This window comes from Balaenoptera physalus (assembly GCF_965194825.1).
Source record: "Balaenoptera physalus genome assembly, chromosome: 1".
In the NCBI taxonomy this organism is placed as follows: domain Eukaryota; kingdom Metazoa; phylum Chordata; class Mammalia; order Artiodactyla; family Balaenopteridae; genus Balaenoptera; species Balaenoptera physalus.
The window spans coordinates 180,412,089-180,429,763 of NC_138882.1; the positions used below are offsets into that span (position 1 = coordinate 180,412,089).

The following is a 17,675-nucleotide window of genomic DNA, read 5'->3' on the forward strand; positions in this document are numbered from 1 at the left end:
GAACCTGTGTCCCCTGCATTGGCAGGCGGATTCTTAACCACTCTGCCACCAGGGAAGTCCCCTTTTCTGCTTTTAGAGTCATCTCCTCAGATTAGATTCCCTGGAGCAGGCCTCCTGGGGCAAGGGTAGAGACCTGTTTAAGGCTCCTGGTACATCCTGCAAAGAGCTTTCCAAAAGGGCATTTCCAAGTCCCTCCTTACTGCTGCTCCTTACGAAAAAAATAGCCCAAAGAATCAAGCCCCCTGCATGTCCAAGCTTCCACTGGGTGCCAGCCAGACCTTTTTACTTCAGGTAGCTGTGCTCACGGGCAAAACCAGGCCAATTCTGGTTTCAACCAGCAGGAAACTAAGGAGGAAGCCCCTGCCCCTCCCCCCTATTTCATTTGGAACCGTTTACCGTGTCCTCTGGTGACAGTGAGAATTATTAATAGTATCAAGAGCCGCAAGCTGTCATTTAAGGAGCACTTGCTGTGTGCCAGGCACGACCCCGAGCTCCTCGCGCCCGTGCTCTCTGTGTAATCCTCACAACAGCCCTCAGGGTGGGTCTTAGATTCCCATGTTACTAAGAGAAGGCCAAGGCTCAGAGTTAATTTCCCTGAGTTCCACAGCTGCCGAGGGGTAGAATCAAGATCGGATCCCTCAGGTCTCTGCCTTCAAAACCTGTGCTCCGGGCCCCTGCTCCCAGCCAGTGGCTGGCTCCCGTCACCCCCAGCACCCGGGTCTGCCCTGCCAGCACAGCTGCGGTCGCTGCAGAACTGGGCTCGTTCTCAGGGCAAACGAATCCCTGCTGTGTGCTGGGCCCTGTGTGGACTCCGTACAAGTGTGCTGTCTGTTTACTCCTTCCACCAACCAATGCTGGTGGGGAGCTATCGTTAGTCTCATTTTGTTGATGTGAGAACTGAGGGTCAGAGAGGTGCGTGGCTTTGCCAAGGTCACACAGCAAGTAGGAGGCAAAACTTGGATGGGAACTGGGTCCAAGGTTCTCCAAAGCCGATGTTTTTTGCATTGAAGGATTCAGCTCCCTAGTGACCCAATCACATCCCCTCACTGCCGCCCACTCCCCACCCCAACCCCGCCTCGCCCCGCCGTTGCCTCACAAGAAATCTGTAAGAGCTGTCTCAATAACCGTAAGAAATCCTGCAGCACTCAGAGAACAGTCTGTACCTCCCAGCCCCTGCTCCCTGGAGTCAGTTGGCCCTGGCTTCTGCTCTTGGAAGCTGTGTGACCCTAGGCATGTTAAATGCCCTTTCTGAGCTTCACTTTTCTCATCTGTAACGGCACAATCCCAGCACCCCCTCCATGGGGCTCCTGTGCGGCTGCAATGAGACCCTCGGTGGGTGGGGAGCTCCCAGGGCCTCCTTACCGTGGGGGCTCGCCCCAGGGCCCTCACCCCTCTGCCTGGTCTGTCTGCAGATGAGCGGGGCAAGGACCACCTCCGGGCAGGCAAGCTGAACCTGGTGGACCTGGCAGGCAGCGAGCGGCAGTCCAAGACGGGTGCCACCGGGGAGCGGCTCAAGGAGGCCACCAAGATCAACCTGTCGCTGTCGGCGCTGGGCAACGTCATCTCGGCCCTGGTGGACGGGCGCTGCAAACACATCCCCTACCGGGACTCAAAACTGACGCGGCTGCTGCAGGACTCGCTGGGCGGCAACACCAAGACGCTGATGGTGGCCTGCCTGTCGCCCGCTGACAACAACTACGACGAGACCCTCAGCACGCTGCGCTACGCCAACCGAGCCAAGAACATCAAGAACAAGCCTCGCATCAACGAGGACCCCAAGGATGCCCTCCTGCGCGAGTACCAGGAGGAGATCAAGAAGCTCAAGGCGATTCTGGCTCAGCAGATGAGCCCCAGCAACCTGTCAGGTGGGCGGCAGGGGGAGGGAGTGGAAGGGAGGGCCCGGGACGAAAAAGGCCCTCTCCCTTTGTCTTCCCGCCTCCGGTTTCCCATCTGAGGGGCATGGAAGCAATGTCCCACCTCCTCGCAACTTCACGTGAGCATAGGTTTTTGAACAGCCGGGGAGAGCCCTGGTTGGTGACGGCCCAGATGGTTTCTGCTCGCCGATGACCCAGCATGAGGTCCGTCTGCCTGGCCTGTCCCATCAGCTGGAGGCTCTGTCCCCCGTTCCCTGCCTCTAGGCTGCACATCCGTCTGCCCTCCTGTCTGCCTGCTGTCTCCATGGCAGCGTTGTGATGCTGTGCTGCTTAGCAGCTAGGTGACTCACCCTCCCCCGACGTCACACGCCCACTCCCAGTTAGGCACCTTGTGATGACTGCTCTCACACCCCGGTGTTTGGCTGTCATCTGGCAGGTAGAAATCTATACCTGGAGCATGGGCCTGCAGGGTCCTTGCAACCAAGGGACTCCAGAGTTTTCTTTATCTGAGAATCCCTTGGGAGAAGGGAGCATTAAAGAGCCTGAGTCCATCTGTCCGTTCATCCACCTCTCCACCCACCTTCCTCTCTATCCATCCATTCTACACACCCATTGATCTACTTATCCACCCATGCATCCATCCATCCACCCAGGCATCCATCCACCCACCCATGCATCCATCCATCCACCCAGGCATCCATCCATCCATCCACCCATGCATCCATCCATCCACCCAGGCATCCATCCACCCATGCATCCATCCATCCACTCAGACATCCATCCACCCATGCATCCATCCATCCACCCTGGCATCCATCCATCCATGCATCCATCCATCCACCCAGGCATCCATCCATCCACCCAGGCATCCATCCATCCACCCATGCATCCATCCACCCACCCAGGCATCCATCCACCCATGCATCCATCCATCCACCCAGGCATCCATCCACCCATGCATCCATCCATCCACCCAGGCATCCATCCATCCACCCATCCACCCATCCATCCACCTACCCATGCATCCATCCATCTACCCATCCATCCACCCATCCATTCAACCCACCTGTCCTCCCACCCACTCCATTATTTATCCATCTACCCACCCATCCATCCCTTTAATACACCCATCCATCCATCCATCCAACCCACCCACCCTCCCACCCACTCCATTGTTTATCCATCCACCCACCCCATCCATCCTACCGTCCACATGTCCACCTACTCATTCACTCTGTCCTGTCATCCATCCTTTTATCTATCTTTCCTCTCACCCCGCCCCCATCCATTCATACCTGCTCTGTGTGTGGACCTGTGCTGGGCATGGGGACACAGAGATGAATCAGATCCAGGCTCTGCCTCATGGGTATACCCGGTTTCCTCGGGGAGAAAGACACTCCAGCAGACCATCGTGTGCATCTGGGGCAGAGAGCTGTACAGGGCACTGCAGGGCAGAAGGGAGTGTGTGGCCAAGGCTACCTGGGGGTAGGGTGTGGTCAGGCAGGGAAGGCTTCACAGAGGAGAAAGGGTGATTGAACAGAGTCTTGGGGGATGAGAAGTCTCCTGTTAGACAGGATGAGAGTGGTCAGTCTGTGCAGAGATGCACAAAGCTCTAAGGTCTGTTTGGGGACCCACAGGTAGTTCTGCCGACTGCCTGGTGGTCAGGTGGTGGGAGATGGCTATGTAGGGGTTGGCCGGGCCTGGAGTGCAGAGGCCCTTGAACACCACTGTGAGCGGTTCCACTTGGGCAATCTGCCTTCCTCCTCTTTCCCTCCTGCCCCACCCCTGACCCTGCTTAGCCCCCCGATCAGTGAGGGGAAGCTAGATGGAGGAATGGCGAGAGGTACCAGGAGGGAGTTGGGGCGGCTCTGCCGGCGGCTCCCCTGACCCAGCAGCTGAGATGCCTGCAGACTTCCCTGGTTACCACGGCAGCCTTGTGGGGTAAGCGCTCTTAGCACCCCCTCTTCCTGGATTTGGAGCATGGAGCCCAGCAAGCTGAAATGACGGATGCAGGGCAGGCAGAGAGCTGAGATCAGGGCAGTAATCACCAGTTCACATCCTGGCTCCTCGGGAAAGCAACTTAGCCCCCCTGAGCCTCAACGTTCTCATCTGTAAAGTGGAGATAATGACAGCACCTGCCTTGTTATTGCTGTGGGGTGGTTGAGAGGATTGCACGCGATGATTCACGTGTGGGCTTAGCACGGAGCCTGACACGTAAGGCTCAACAGACGATACCGGATGCTTTAACTTTATAGTTGGGTCTTGAAACCAGGTGTGTCTGACTCAAAGCTCCAGGTGTTTCCACCACAGGCACTTACTGTTAGCCGTTGCTCTCTCAGCCCTAGTTCTCCCTCTGGTCATTGGCATATTTCTCTCTCCCCACTTTCAGCAGAACTGGAAACATTTGTCTGTTTTCACTGGCCCTCCGTGCTCTGCCCTCTTGCCCCTAGTCCAGGCAGGCCCCGCGCCCGCATCCCACTGAAGCTGCCCTTGTCATGGATGCCCTCCTGGTTGTTAAACCCAGTGATGGGTCCTCAGGAGGCCTCACCTGTCCTCTCAGCGTCAGTTGACTCAGATGATCCCTTCCCTTCTCCTTGAAACCCTTGCTTCCTGGACACCCTTTGTCCTAGTTCTCCTCCTGCCTCTCCGGCCGCTCCTTCTCAGCTCCCTTGTGTGAGTCTCCCCGTCCCTAACCTCCTGATGTCAGGCTGTCCCAGGGCCGGTCCTCTAGCCTTTTCTCCCTCTACGCTCACTCCTAAGGTGGGTTCATCTGGTCTCATGTCTTTATTTTTTTAATTATTATTTTTTATAAATTTATTTTATTTATTTATTTTTGGCTGCATTGGGCCTTTGTTGCTGCGCGCGGGCTTTGTCTAGTTGCGGCGAGCAGGGGCTACTCTTCGTTGCAGTGCGCGGGCTTCTCATTGCAGTGGCTTCTCTTGTTGTGGGCTCTAGGCACGCCTAGGCGCGTGGGCTTCAGTAGCTGTGGCAGGCGGGCTCAGTAGTTGTGGCTCGCGGGCTCTAGAGTGCAGGCTCAGTAGTTGTGGCGCACGGGCTTAGTTGCTCCACGGCATGTGGGATCTTCCTGGACCAGGGCTCGAACCCGTGTCCCCTGCATTGGCAGGTGGATTCTTAACCACTACGCCACCAGGGAAGCCCTAGTCTCACATCTTTAAACACCACCTCCGTGCTCATGATTCTCACATGTGGACCCCCAGCCTGGCTGTGTGATGCGTGTCCAGGTCTTAATTTATAAAGGTGACTGAGTGGTGACACAGAGAGGTCAATGTCATTGAAAGAAAGGGTAATGTTGCTCAGTTACCCTGGAAATGAGAAGCACGCCATGCAGGGCCACAGGGGGAAGCACCAGTGTGGGTCAGGAGGCAGAGAGGAGTGAGGGACAGCCCAGGCCAGAGCCTTTATTGGGGTTTTGGTGGAAAGACACAGCCGTGCAGGAAAAACAGCTCAGGACTGGCTAGCTTGAGTAAGCTGGCAGGATTGGGGCATAAGGGCTGTCCCTGCTTGCCTGGTCCTGGCCCCGGTTAACTTTGGGCAGGGGAAATACTGGCTGTGTGGGAGAGTTAGATAGAGGTGGGTGAGGACTCGGAATTGGTTGGTTTGCATATGAAAGGGGGGCTCCTCTGGACAAGCTGTTTATTCCCTCTAGGAATTGGCTGGCCCTGGGAGGGGCAGTCTCTTCCTGGCCATCAAGTCCCCCAGGCTGTCAAAAACATCAGGAAATAAAACCCAAACCTGATTGATAAACCATGTCCTCTGATTTCCAGACTTGCACATCTGGCCATCTATCTAATTGTCATTTCAAACTTAACATATTGGACACTGAACTCTCGACCTTTCCCAGACCTGCTTGTCCTGCAGCTGTCCCCAGCCAGTGACACCTCTCTCCTTCCACGTGTTCAAGCCAGAAACCTTGGGGTCATCCTGGGCTTCTCGCTTTTGCTCAAACCTCAATCCAATCCAGCAGTAGATCCTGTTGTCTCTACCTTTAAAGCAGGTCCAGAATCTGTGCCGTTGTCCCCCCAGTACATTCTCCACACAGCAACCAGGGAGCTCCTGTTCAAATGCGAGTCCTTTCACTGCCCTGCCCAAACCCTCCAATGGCCCGGTTTAACCCAGAGTTGAAGCTGAAGCCCTCGCCACGGCTTGCAAGTTTCCCTCTCTGACCTGCTCTTTGCTCATACTCTCCCTCGCTCACTCTGCTCCAGCCTCAGTGGCCTCCCGGCTGTTCCTGGAACAGTCACAGCCCCTGCCTGCCACAGGACCTTTGCACTCACCATTCCTTTCTGTCTGTCCCCAGGATCTCTGCCCGCCCCACTCCCTCACTTCCTTCAAATAACTACTTTCCTCCCACCTTGTCTAAGAGGTCTTTCCTGTCCACACTATTAAAATTGCAGCCCTTCCCCCTGATCCTTACTTCTCAGCACCCTCCCTGCTTTCCTTCTCTTAGAAAATATCACCTTGTTAACATGTTATGCATTTTGCTTACCTTTCTCCCCCAGTTGAAAACAATGTGTGTGTGGAGTCTTGTCTGTTTTGTTTAGTGCCAAACCCCCAGGCCCTGGAACGTGTAGGTGCTCAAGAAATACTTGTTGGATGAATATATGAGCATCTTACACAGAGGCATGCTTGAAATAAGTTCAGTACTTTGAGGTCTTATTTGAATGAGCACGCAGTTGCCTTTGTACGGATTTTTGCTTAGTTCCTGCAAACCATGTGCACCTTGGTCTCAGCCCCTCATTTCTGCTTTTCTCCCAGCCCTGCTGAACAATCAGGTGCCCCCAAACCCTGTCCAGATTGAAGAGAAGCTGTTGCCCCCATCTGTGATCCAGCACGACACGGAGGCCGAGAAGCAGCTGATCCGGGAGGTGAGGCCCTGGGCAGGTGGAGAAGGGGCAGGCAGGTGGGGCCCAGCAGGAGACCGTCTCCAGAACGATACCATTTCCCCGCCACCATCACCTTGGGGTTGGTACTCCAATCTCCCTTTGGAGCTCAGAAAGCTGAGGCTCAGAGAGGTGCCATGACCTGCCCAAGGTCACACAGCTAAGGAGAGTCTAAGCCGGGATTTGAACTCGGTTTCCTGACTCCAGAGTACAGTCTGTCCCCCGTCGGTGCCTCTGTGTGCAGAACAGAGAGGGCTGTGGGCGTCTGCAGGGGAGCCATCTCTCGTCTGTGCTGCATGAAGGGCTGGCTGTGGATTGATGGCAATGGAGAGGGCATCCCTGGCGGTAGGGATGGCCAGTGCCTCGGTGAAGAGTTCAGGATGGAAGGGCTCTGGGCTGAGAGCAGGCAGCCTGGGTGGGCCGTGGGGAGCCCTGGGCACCCATTTGACTTGACCAGTGGATAAGTGGGGCGTTAACCTCCCAGCAAAAGCTGTCACCTCGGGGCACCTGGGTCCTCCCACAACTGTGGCTTCCAGCACACTGGGACCCAGCAGGGTAGGTAGCACCCTGATTTACAGATGCGGAGCTGACCCCAGGGGCACTTACACAGCCAGACACGCAGCGCCTCCTACCCCTGGCTTAGGCTCCGTCCTGACTCCAGGCTCTGTTGATTTCCGGAGGTTCCTGCCATTTGAGGGCCGCATTCTGAGACCTGAGCATGTGGTGGGGTTTGACATTCGATGGTCCCTGTAGGTAGGGCACTGGCTTCTTCCTGGTGGAAAACCTAATGCCAGGGAAGGACAGCTCTGCGGGGACTGGGGCCTCTGCCACTCAACTATGACCTCAGATGGGAGCAGCCCTGGGGCCCCCAGAGGCCCTGGGCAGGCTGCGGGGGCCTGAGGCCCAGCCTCTGGGAGGCAGACCGGGTACGGCCTGGGGGAATCTCGGTCCTGTGGGCTGGAAGACTGGGAGAAATCGACCAAAGAGCCCCCAGGTGCTGCCCATGACAGGTGGAGGCTTTCACTGTTTGGGGAGAGGCTCAACTGTAGCTCCTGGACGGCCCCATCCGGGCCCCTGTCAAGGTTCTGGGAACTCAGCCGCTCATTCTGCCTTTTCCTCTCCTTCTCTGGGAGCTCCTGGGGCAGGGGCAGGGGCAGGCTAGCTCTGGAGCCCTGGGCCCGGCTCCCCAGGGCGGGGTGGGGAGGTCCCGGGAGGAGGGGGCCTTTGGGGATGGCTGAGCGCAAGCCCACAGGATGAGAGAGGTTGCGCTTCAGGGTGTGTTTTGGAATCTCATAGGGACAGGTGGACGTTGGTCACAAAGCAGTATGGGGAAGGGGGGCGGGGGGCGGGGGGGCTGGTCTGGGGCTGGGATGGAAGCCTCCTCCCTGAGGAACCCGGGTTGGTTGGGCAGGCATCCTGGCTGTGTGATATGCAGGGCGCTGTCTCCCCCTAGTGGTCATAAGGGAGAAGAACGCTGTTCTGGGTTGGCTGCTGGAGTAGCCAGTGATTGAAGGGTCCTTCTGCTCTGGGGTTGGGGTCGCCTGCCTCCTCCTCAAGGGCAGCCTAGTGGACGCTGCGTCAGACCGCTGTCCCCTGGGGCTGCCACCACCAAGTCTATTTTATGGCCCTGGAGTTTCTTCTGTGAGCCACACTCAGAGGAAGAGTTGAGGGGTTCTGTCCTCCCTCCCATTTGTTCTTTCACTTAAGACTCTCTGTGTGCCTAGACTGTGTTTTCCTTTCCATTCCTGAACCAGTCAGGATGCTGAGGATGAGGGAGGTGGCCCCTGTGTGTAACAGAGAGGGTGCCGGGCCAGGAGTCAGCTCAGCCATGGGCTGCAGCTTTGACTCCGTGGGCTTCCGTCTCTAGCTGCACCAGGGGATTTGGACGAGAAGATTCCTAGGGCTCATCCAGCTTTTACATTCTGTGAGTCCAGTTCTTACGGGCCCTGTGCCCAGGAAGGTTGTTTAAGCTCTCTAAGCCTGTTTCCTCATCTCTAGAGTGGGTATAAGGTGGCTTTCCTGCTGCTGGAAGAGGCTGGGCTGTGTAACAGGTGCCAGCTGGGGCTCGGAGGTCTGGATTTGTGCTCTAGCCCCCCTACCCCATTCAGTCATCAACAAGCATTTTCTGAGCACCTACTAGGCGCTGGGCGCTGGAGCCAGAGGCGCAGGTGGGCCCAAGGCAGAGTTTTATTGTTTTTAATATTGGAAGTAGCATGGGAATTCCCTGGTGGTCCAGTGGTTAGGATTCCGCTGCCAGGGCTTGGGTTGGATCCCTGGCTGGGGAACTAAGATCCTGCAAGCTACATGGTGTGGCAAAAAAAAAGGAAGTAGTAGAGCATGTTTTGTGGATTGTGGGGAATGATCTAGTGCCGAGGGAGAAGTCCGAGGTATAGGAGAGAGGGGACTGAAGGAGCAGAGTCCTTCTGTGGGGGGTTCGGCTTTGGATGGTTTGTCCTCTGTCACAAGAGGACACAGAGCTTTCGGGCAGAGGGAGGGTGAGGGAGTTCACGTCTGCCCTCTTTAGGGCTCTCTGTGGAGGTCGAGACAGGAAATGGGGGGAGCGGAGGGTTTCGGAGAGAGGGAAGCTGGAAGGACTAGGAAGGGGTGGGACACCACTTAGAGGTCCTTCTGAGATTCGGGGTCACACATTTACAGGTGAGAATGGAAGCCGGTGCTGCCGTGTGTGCGTGTGTGCAGGTGCGTGTGTGCAGGTCCGTGTGTGCATCTCCAGGCAGGTCTTCGAGGGTGTAGGTGTCACTGGGCCTAGACCTGGGTTTAACTGGGGTCAGGGCTGTGCTGGAGGGAGCAGGGGAGGGTGCTGAAGTGAGGGAGTCAGGGGTGCTTGCTGAGGGATGGATGTAGTGCTGGGCCCTGGGATCCCAGCTGGATGAGGAAGAAGACAAGGGTGGGGGCAGGGGCAGGAGAAAGCAGACGGGGCGTGGACTACAGGTCTCCACGAGGCCATCAGAGAGCTGCGTGGTCTGGGCAAGTCTGGACCCTCCCTGGCTCTCAGTAACGTTGCAGGTATTGCCCTGAGGCTCAATGCATCTCAACTGTGCTGCATAAACCGTTACATTTAAAAAATATATTTATTTATTTGGCTGCGCTGGGTCTTAGCTGCGGCACGCAGGATCTCCGTTGCCACGTGCGGGATCTTTAGTTGCAGCATGTGGGCTCTTTAGTTGCAGCATGAGGGATCTAGTTCCCTAACCGGGGTTCGAACCCAGGCCCCCCCTGCATTGGGAGCACAGAGTCTTAACCACCAGACTAGCAGGGAAGTCCCAGAAAACGTTAAATTCTAATGGTTGTCTGTCTCCTCTTCCACCCCGAGAGCCCAGGTCTTGCCGTCTGTGCTGTTGCTGTTTGTGTTGTTGTAGGATTCTGTGCTGGTTCTGTACTTCCTGGGGGGTCTGGAGGGGTGGGCGTGTGCAGGGCTCTCCCATCTTTAACCCCGTCCCGCCCCTCTGGCTTACTGCCGCTGCAGGCCCCTCTGTCAGGAGCAGCTCCAGAAGACAGCGGGTCACAGATGAACATTAGTTCATAAAGGCCCGGCCCTCCCTGTGGGGGACGCATATCAGACACCTGAATAGCCTGCCTAGCAGTTCTGCTTCATGCACTTGCTGATTCAGCGGCGATTCCCCGAGTCCCTCCTCTCTGCTCGGCACCGAGGCTGCAAGACGGGAGGGTGCGTGTTCTCTGGTAGGGGAGCTGGACGGTTAATCTATAATCAAACAAATGCAGAGAATGATGGAACTTATGATCCAGGCTAAGAAGAAATAAGTGAAGTGACAGAGAGTGGTGGTGGCGATCTTCTGAGAGGGTCACCAGGGAAGGCCTCTCTGAGAGGTTGTTACCAAGCTGAGGACTGAAGGGAAGAGCTTGCCAGGGAGTGAGGGTAAAGGCCCTGAGGCTGGCGGGGTGGGGGCCGTGGGGGGGAGTGGGCGTGTCTAGGGGTGGAAGGCACCTGGCGTGCCCAAGAGTGGCAAAGATGGGGTGGGCTGTCCAGATCACTGGGGACTGGAGGTCAAGTTGAGGAGGTTAGATTTTTATCCTCCAACATGGGAAGCCACTGAAACATGATCTATGGATGCGTAGCTGCCATGTGGAGAAAGGTTTGGAGCAAGAGTGGAGGTGGGGAACCAGGCCCAGACGAGAGCTAGTGGTGATGGCAAAGATGGAGAGAGAAGCAGATGCATAAAAATACATTTTGTCTTTGATGGCTTGAGGACTATTTGGTTAAAACATATTTTTTGATGCAGAAAGGTGTTCATGATCTATTGCTTTGTGGAAAAAATAGATTACAGACAGATATGTATATTATTAGCCCATTAAAAATGTATAGAGAAAAGTGCAGAAGGGTCTTCACCAGCCAGGAATCATCTAGTGTTGCGGAGGTAATTTTAATTTTGTTCTTTTGGCTTATTTGTATTTTCTGGATTGTTTGAATGACAAAAGAGGATTACTGAAAGCTGCGTTTTGAAGTGGTGGTAAAATGCTGCCCCTCTTGTTATCCCCCCGCCTCTGCCAGGAGTACGAAGAGCGCCTGGCCCGGCTGAGGGCCGACTATGAGGCAGAGCAGGAGTCCAGGGCCCGGCTGGAGGAGGACATCACTGCCATGCGCAACTCGTACGATGTGAAGCTGTCCACACTGGAGGAGAACCTGCGCAAGGAGACAGGTGGGCCCCCGCCCCGCCAACCGTCAGGAGGGAGGCCAGCCTGCTCTCCTCCTCACCCCACTGACTGACATTATAGAGCACTTTCCATGCACCAGGCTCAGTTCTATTTAGTCCTCACAACAGCCCAGCAAGGCAGGCACCACAGTCACCCTCACTTTGTAGATGAGGAAACTGAGGCCCAGAGAGGCTAAGTAACTTGCCCATGGTCACACAGATGGTAAAGTGGAGCCAGGACTTGAACCCAGCAGTCTGATTCCAGAGCCAGTATTCTTACCCACAGCACTGCCTCGTGATGCCTTGGCCACAGGCTGGATCGCCGCCCAAGGTTGACTTAGAGCTATAACATATCACCCATGTTTCTACATCTTCTACAGTCTCTTTTCACATTTGAGACCATTTGTTACCAAAGCAACCACATCCCCAAATAAGCATTTAATCATTAGCAAGAACTTTTACCTTCCTGGAAATTTTTATCTTCTATTTGACATTCTAGAATGTTCCATCCCACCACTATCTTTCAGACACCTGTGCTGCCAGGCAGCCCAGACTTCCTAATACTCAAATACTATACTCAATTACTATAACATCCACCTCGTAATGATGACAGTATGTTCATATCATTGGTACCATTTATTGGGCATTGCGTGTGCCAGGTACTGGGTAGGTAGGTGCTTCTCCCGAACTCCCTCAGTGAGTTGGGACTCACCGCATCCTCACATTGCAGGTGTGCAAACTCAGGCTTGGAGAGGTTCAGGCCATGAGCTAGGGAGTGGATGTCTCTTTCAGCAAAGTGGACATCAGGACTTTCTCAGGGGAGCCCAGGACACGGTGACAAAGAAGAGGTTGGGGTGTAAAGGAACTGGTCTACTGCCCATGAGCTGGGAGCAGGAGGCCTGTGCGATCATCTCCCATCCCAGGTGGCAGGGAGATGCCCCTCTTGGTGTAGACCTGGAAGAAGAGGGAAGGGCAGATTCTAGCACTTTCTGTCCTTGGGAGTGTTTCCTCCAGGCCACTTTGAATATCAGGCCTCCAAGGGATTTTATTTGGTCTCGCTAATATCCATCCACAGCATTCGTTATATCCCATGGCTCTAGCTTATCCTGTGGATAAGGGCCCTGAGCTGATCACCGCGGCGAGGCCCCTGAGGGTCTTGGGTGTGGAACCTGCTGATCGGGAGCTCTCTGCCTTGGAGACAATAATACCTGCAGGGAAGTCAGTTTATGTATTAAGAGCAGACCCAAGGCAGAGTGGTAAGAGCCCAGCACATAATGGCTGGCTGGGGAGGTCAGAGAATGGAAAGATCATGGAGCTGGTCAGGGAAGGAGCTTCCTGGAAGAGGTAGAAGGAGACAGGCCTTGAGTTCTGATGCGCAGACGGGCAGAGATGGGAAGCCAGTATTTGGGGGCCTGGGAGGCTCTGACTCTTAAGCTGGTCTCTTGGAGATGGTGAGCTTGGGGCCGGCTTCCAGGGAAGGGTCCCGCCTGTCCACCCTGTAAAAAGCTAAAGGAAGGTCTCTACTTGCAGAGGCTGTCCTGAAGGCAGAAGTCCTCTACAAGGCCGAGGTCATGTCCAGGGCTGAGTTTGCCAGCAGTTCTGAGTACTCACCTACTTTCCAGTACAAGATGGCCGTGAAACCCGAGATCTACTCCATGCCTGGCACCCTGCCCAGTGAGGGTGTCTTCAAGACTGAGGTTTCTTCCAGGTTTGAGGAACTGCCCAAGGTGGAGGCCTCCGAGTCGGAGGTTTCTCTTGGGTCTGATGAGTCTTCCACTCTCGAAGAAAATTTCATCTCCACGGCTTTCCCTGGGCCCAGGGAGCCCTCCAGCCTGGAGGGCCCTGTGCCCGAGGTGGAGGCCCCGAGTGGACACTTCCTGGATGAGGATGTCAGCCAGGAGGCCACGGAGCCCCTGTGGGAGGAGGAGCCCTTTTCCCAGGGAGAAGAGCCCCACCCGAGGGCCCTGGAGCTACTTCCGGGCCTGCACGACCCATTTGCCGAGGTGGAAGCCAAGCTGGCCAGGCTGTCCTCCACGGTGGCCGGGCTGGACGTGCCCCAGGCAGACGTACCCGAGGTCGCCACGCAGGTAGCTGATGTCACGCAGGATGCCATGGGGGCAGAGCTCAGCTGGGGCACAGAAGTCATTGGGCACGTGCAGACGTCTAACCTCTGCCGCTCCAGCACTGCCGGCGCCATCTCTGTGGTGGCTCTGGCGTGGCGACAGCTCAGGTGTTCAGGGGTCTGGGAAAGAGAGGCTCTGTCTAATGCTCTGTAAATCAGTAGGAAGGTTGGGACTGAGATCCCAGGCAATGCCAGCTGGGCACTTGTTTTGCTGACGGAGGGACATCTGTGCAGGGAGTTTGCTGGTTGCCATGGTTACACTGAGCTCCAGGCCTGAAAGAGCTGGAGGTGGCCTTGGTCAACCCTCATGCTCTTGTGGGGGAGGAGTTTCTGTGAGAATCCAGCTACCTTTCAGGGGCTACCCAGGAATCCTGAGATGCTGCTCTTCCTCCGTCCTGCCCCTTTGTCCAGTGCCTTCTCCCTTTTCAACCCTCTGTTTTTATGTTTAAAAATCTTTTTTTCTCTTTTCTCCCCTTTGTCCTTCCCTTCCCTTCCCTTCCCTTCCCTTCCCTTCCCTTCCCTTCCCTTCCCTTCCCTTCCCGTGTGTGTGATTCTGTGGGTATAAAGACCACAGGCCTTTGAATCGGACCTGGGCTCAGATCCCAGCTCTACCACTCACTCAGTTGTGTGACCTTGTCCAGTCACCTTGCTGGGCCTCAGTTTCCTCATCTATAAAATGGGGATACTGACACGTGCTTCACGTGAGGTCATGCAGGTAACGCTCCTGCAACATAGCAGTGTCTCTCCTCTCTCCCCCATTTCCTCTCTCCCCTGTTCTCCCCCCTCATCTAGTCTCCCCTCCTTCCCTCAGGAAGAGGTGGTGGGGTTGGTGAGCAGGTGGGGAGCTGAAGGGGGAGGTCAGGGCAGGGCAGGGCAGGGCAGCAAAGGATGATTCTGGCCCAACCACTCCTCTTCCCCCTGCCCCCGTTCTCCCGCAAGCACCCCTCCCGGACAGATCTGCTGGAGCCTGGTGACCTCAGGTCTGAAGCTGAGGCGGCCGACGACCTCCTGCCCAGGACTGTGAGTGCTGACGGGCGGGGGCGTTTCCAGGGGCCTGATTCTTCCCGGATGCTTCCGCTTGTCTCCTCCCGCTCTGGCCTCAGTTTCCTCACTCGTAAAACTGGAACAACAGGGACTTCCCTGGTGGTCCAGTGGTTAAGACTCTGCGCTCCCAATGCAGGGGGCTCAGGTTTGATCCCTGGTCAGGGAACTAGATCCTGCACGCCGCAACAAAGGTCCTGCACGTGGCAGTGAAGATCCCACGGGCCTCAACTAAGACCCAGTGCAGCCAAATAAATAAATAAATAAATAAATAACAAAAACAAAACCAAAAAATACTAGGGACAACAACCCCAGCCCTCCCCCAGCTTATTCCCATCTCAAAGCAGTGTGCAAATCAGAGGAGCCATCACCTCTCTTTTTGTTGATTTGTCAATAAGAGGCCACTGATCCACAGCGATTTTCAAACTTTCCTCAGCCGTGGAGCCCTTGTCTAAAGCATAGAGGCCCATCATATGCAGTGGAGGAGGGCCGCAGAGCAGGGGCTGGGGGCCCCGGAGGCACCATCAGGGAACCCCTGCGGGGGTGGGGGGCCCATTTTGAGCTCTGCTGCTCTCAGACCCCACCCTTGTTTTCTCTTCTGCTTCAGAGAACACAACGGGCCAAGGGCAGTGGGAGGAAGGCTTTAAATCTGCCCACAATTGTGGAGAGAGAAAGCGATCTGCCGGCTTCTGGACCTGATCTCTGGGTAGGAGCCGGCGCTGCAGGTTCTTAGGAGATGGTGGACAGGGAGGTTGGGACGCCCCGGCCGGCAGGTGACATTGAGATGGGACCGAAGCAGGAAGAAGGCGCCGGGGGGAGCACCAAGCAGGGGTCAGCAAGTGTCAGAGTCCTGGGGTTGGAAAGATCTTGACTTTCTCAGTGACAGAAAAGGAGGTCAGAGAAGTGGCAGGATGGATGGGGTTGGGGGGAGAAGGCAGGGGGCGGGCACAGAGGGTGCGGCAGCCCATGGAAGAAACTGGATTTTACTGCAAATGTGATGGGAAGCTGTGAAGGATCAATTTATATTTTAAGAAAATCCCCCTGGCTGCCATGTGTAGCCTGGATGGTGAGGGGTGGGAGAGGGAGCTGGGGGACCGTTTTGGGGGGCTGTTGGTGGAAATGGTGCATTTTTGTATAACTGGGTGTGCCCGAGCCAGAAGTGATCCGTCCCAGACTGCCAGGGGCCGGGCTGCCCCCGTCTGGGATTGAGGCCGCTGTGAGCTCGTGTCCAGGAGTTGGCCTCCCGCCTCCACCTGGGTTTCTCTTTGTGCTCAGGAGGTTGACCTGGGCCCGGGAGTGACCGAGGAGGTGGTGTTGGCAGCAGAGCCCAGTGTGGGAGCCGAGGGTGAAGCCCAGGTGGCCTTGGAGGCTCAGCCTCAGTCTCTGCTGGCCATGACAACTGCGAGAAGGGACAGTATGGAGGTGGCAGTGCTGACCGATGACCTACTGCCCACTGTGGACCAGCAGCAGGTGCTTGCCCGGTAAGCACCTGAGCCCGGGGGGTGGTGGGACCCCACGTGGGGTGGGAGGGAGCTATGCCCTGCGCGCAGGGGTTGAGGTGCCCATAGATTCTTCCTGAGCCCCACCCAGGTCTTCTCCTGATGTGGCTGATCCTCTCCAGGAGCAGCGGGGCAGGGATGGTCACTTCTCGGGGCAGCCAGGTGGCAGGGCTCTGCTCACGAAGCAGCACAGGTGCCACCAGATCCCATCATAGCACCTGCAGGGGATCAGCTGCTCCAGGAGGGAGGGAAGGGACTGTCCCCGCCTGGTTTTTGAGGGGCCAGGCCTGCAGGCTTCAGGAGCTCAGGGCAGGCGATGCAGGCTTTCCCCAGGTCCCAGCCGAGCCTCCAGTTCCTCCCTGATGGAAGATGTGCTCCCCCTAGGGACAAGCCACCCCAAACACACCCTGGGGCCGCCTGCGGAGCCGGGCTTTCCTTACTTGCTCTACGGCTTTGTGCAAGTCGCTTAACATCTCTGAGCCTTGGTTCTCACCTCTGTAGATGAGATTACTGTCAGGCTCACCTCCATGACAGAGTCAGCCCCACAGCCAGGGGTTCAGCCCCCTCCAGGCCCCACAGTCCACGGTTCAAACATTAACTGAGCAACTACTACGTGCTGGGCACCAGGATGCAAGCATAGATGGGATGTCGCCTTGGCCTTCAAGGGGCTCTCAGTCCAGGGGCAGGCAGGTGCACGAGGCCCGGGGAGGCAGGTTCTGGAGCAGTTAGAACCAGGTTCTGTGTAGTCTCTGCCTGGGTTCCCGTCCGCTTCCACCACTTCCCAGCTCTGCCACCTAGGCTGAGGTTAACCTCTCTGTGCCTCAGCTTCTCATCTATACAGTGGGTGATAGTGAGAATCTCGAGAAGCTTGTTGTGAGGGTCAAATGAGACAACGCCTACAGAGGCGGGAGCTTGGTGTCGCGCACAAAGAAAGCACATGGCTCATGTGGCGGCTTTCACGGTGTGGTCTGGAGTGTGGTTGAGGAGGGCTTCTCAGAAGAGGGGACACCTGAATAAGGTTTGCACGAAGATGCCTCATGGGTGGCATTTGAGGTACAGGGCACACCTAAGGTGGCACAAAGGTGCAGAGGGTGGAAACAGTCTGGGTGTTTGGAGAAGCAGCCGCCCTGAGTTGAAGCTGGAGTGAGTTAGGGGTGGTGGCGGCAGAGGGAGGTGATACAGGGAGGCCCTGTGTGCCCCCGGGGCTTGGGCTTCATCCTGATGGGGACCCTACAAGGGTCTTAAGCAGAGCAGTGACTTGCATGTGCCTCCCCTGTATCCTGGCTGCCATCGAGCTGAGAACTGAGCCTGAAGCGGGTCTGGGCCCGGCTGCTCGGTTTGCGTGGTCCCGTTCTTTCCCTTGAGCATGAGCTCCTATCCTGTTATGAATCCTGGGAACGTCTTTAGTTATACTCCCCTTATGTCCCTTTGAAAAGAGGCAGAGTCTAAAATACTTCTGTGGTGCTTTATTAGAGAGTAGGGAGTTCTACATAAGCCTTTGTAGTTATTTCAAATTTGTACTTTTAAAGGCAAAACTCTAAACATTTTTTTAGCATTTTAGATACAAA

The 17,675-nt window shown here is 56.0% G+C and overlaps 1 protein-coding gene across 2 annotated transcripts in view; it reads left to right on the forward strand.

Moving 5' to 3' along the window:
• KIF17 (kinesin family member 17) overlaps window positions 1-17,675 on the forward strand; it is a 46,910-nt gene that overhangs the window by 15,007 nt on the left and 14,228 nt on the right. For both annotated transcript variants that reach the window (XM_082448815.1, XM_082448814.1), the window contains exons 5-11: window positions 1,413-1,865; window positions 6,651-6,760; window positions 11,304-11,451; window positions 12,976-13,532; window positions 14,507-14,587; window positions 15,216-15,314; window positions 15,884-16,089. In XM_082448815.1, the coding sequence (XP_082304941.1) occupies window positions 1,413-1,865; window positions 6,651-6,760; window positions 11,304-11,451; window positions 12,976-13,532; window positions 14,507-14,587; window positions 15,216-15,314; window positions 15,884-16,089 (1,654 nt within the window). The remainder of the gene's footprint in view (window positions 1-1,412; window positions 1,866-6,650; window positions 6,761-11,303; window positions 11,452-12,975; window positions 13,533-14,506; window positions 14,588-15,215; window positions 15,315-15,883; window positions 16,090-17,675) is intronic.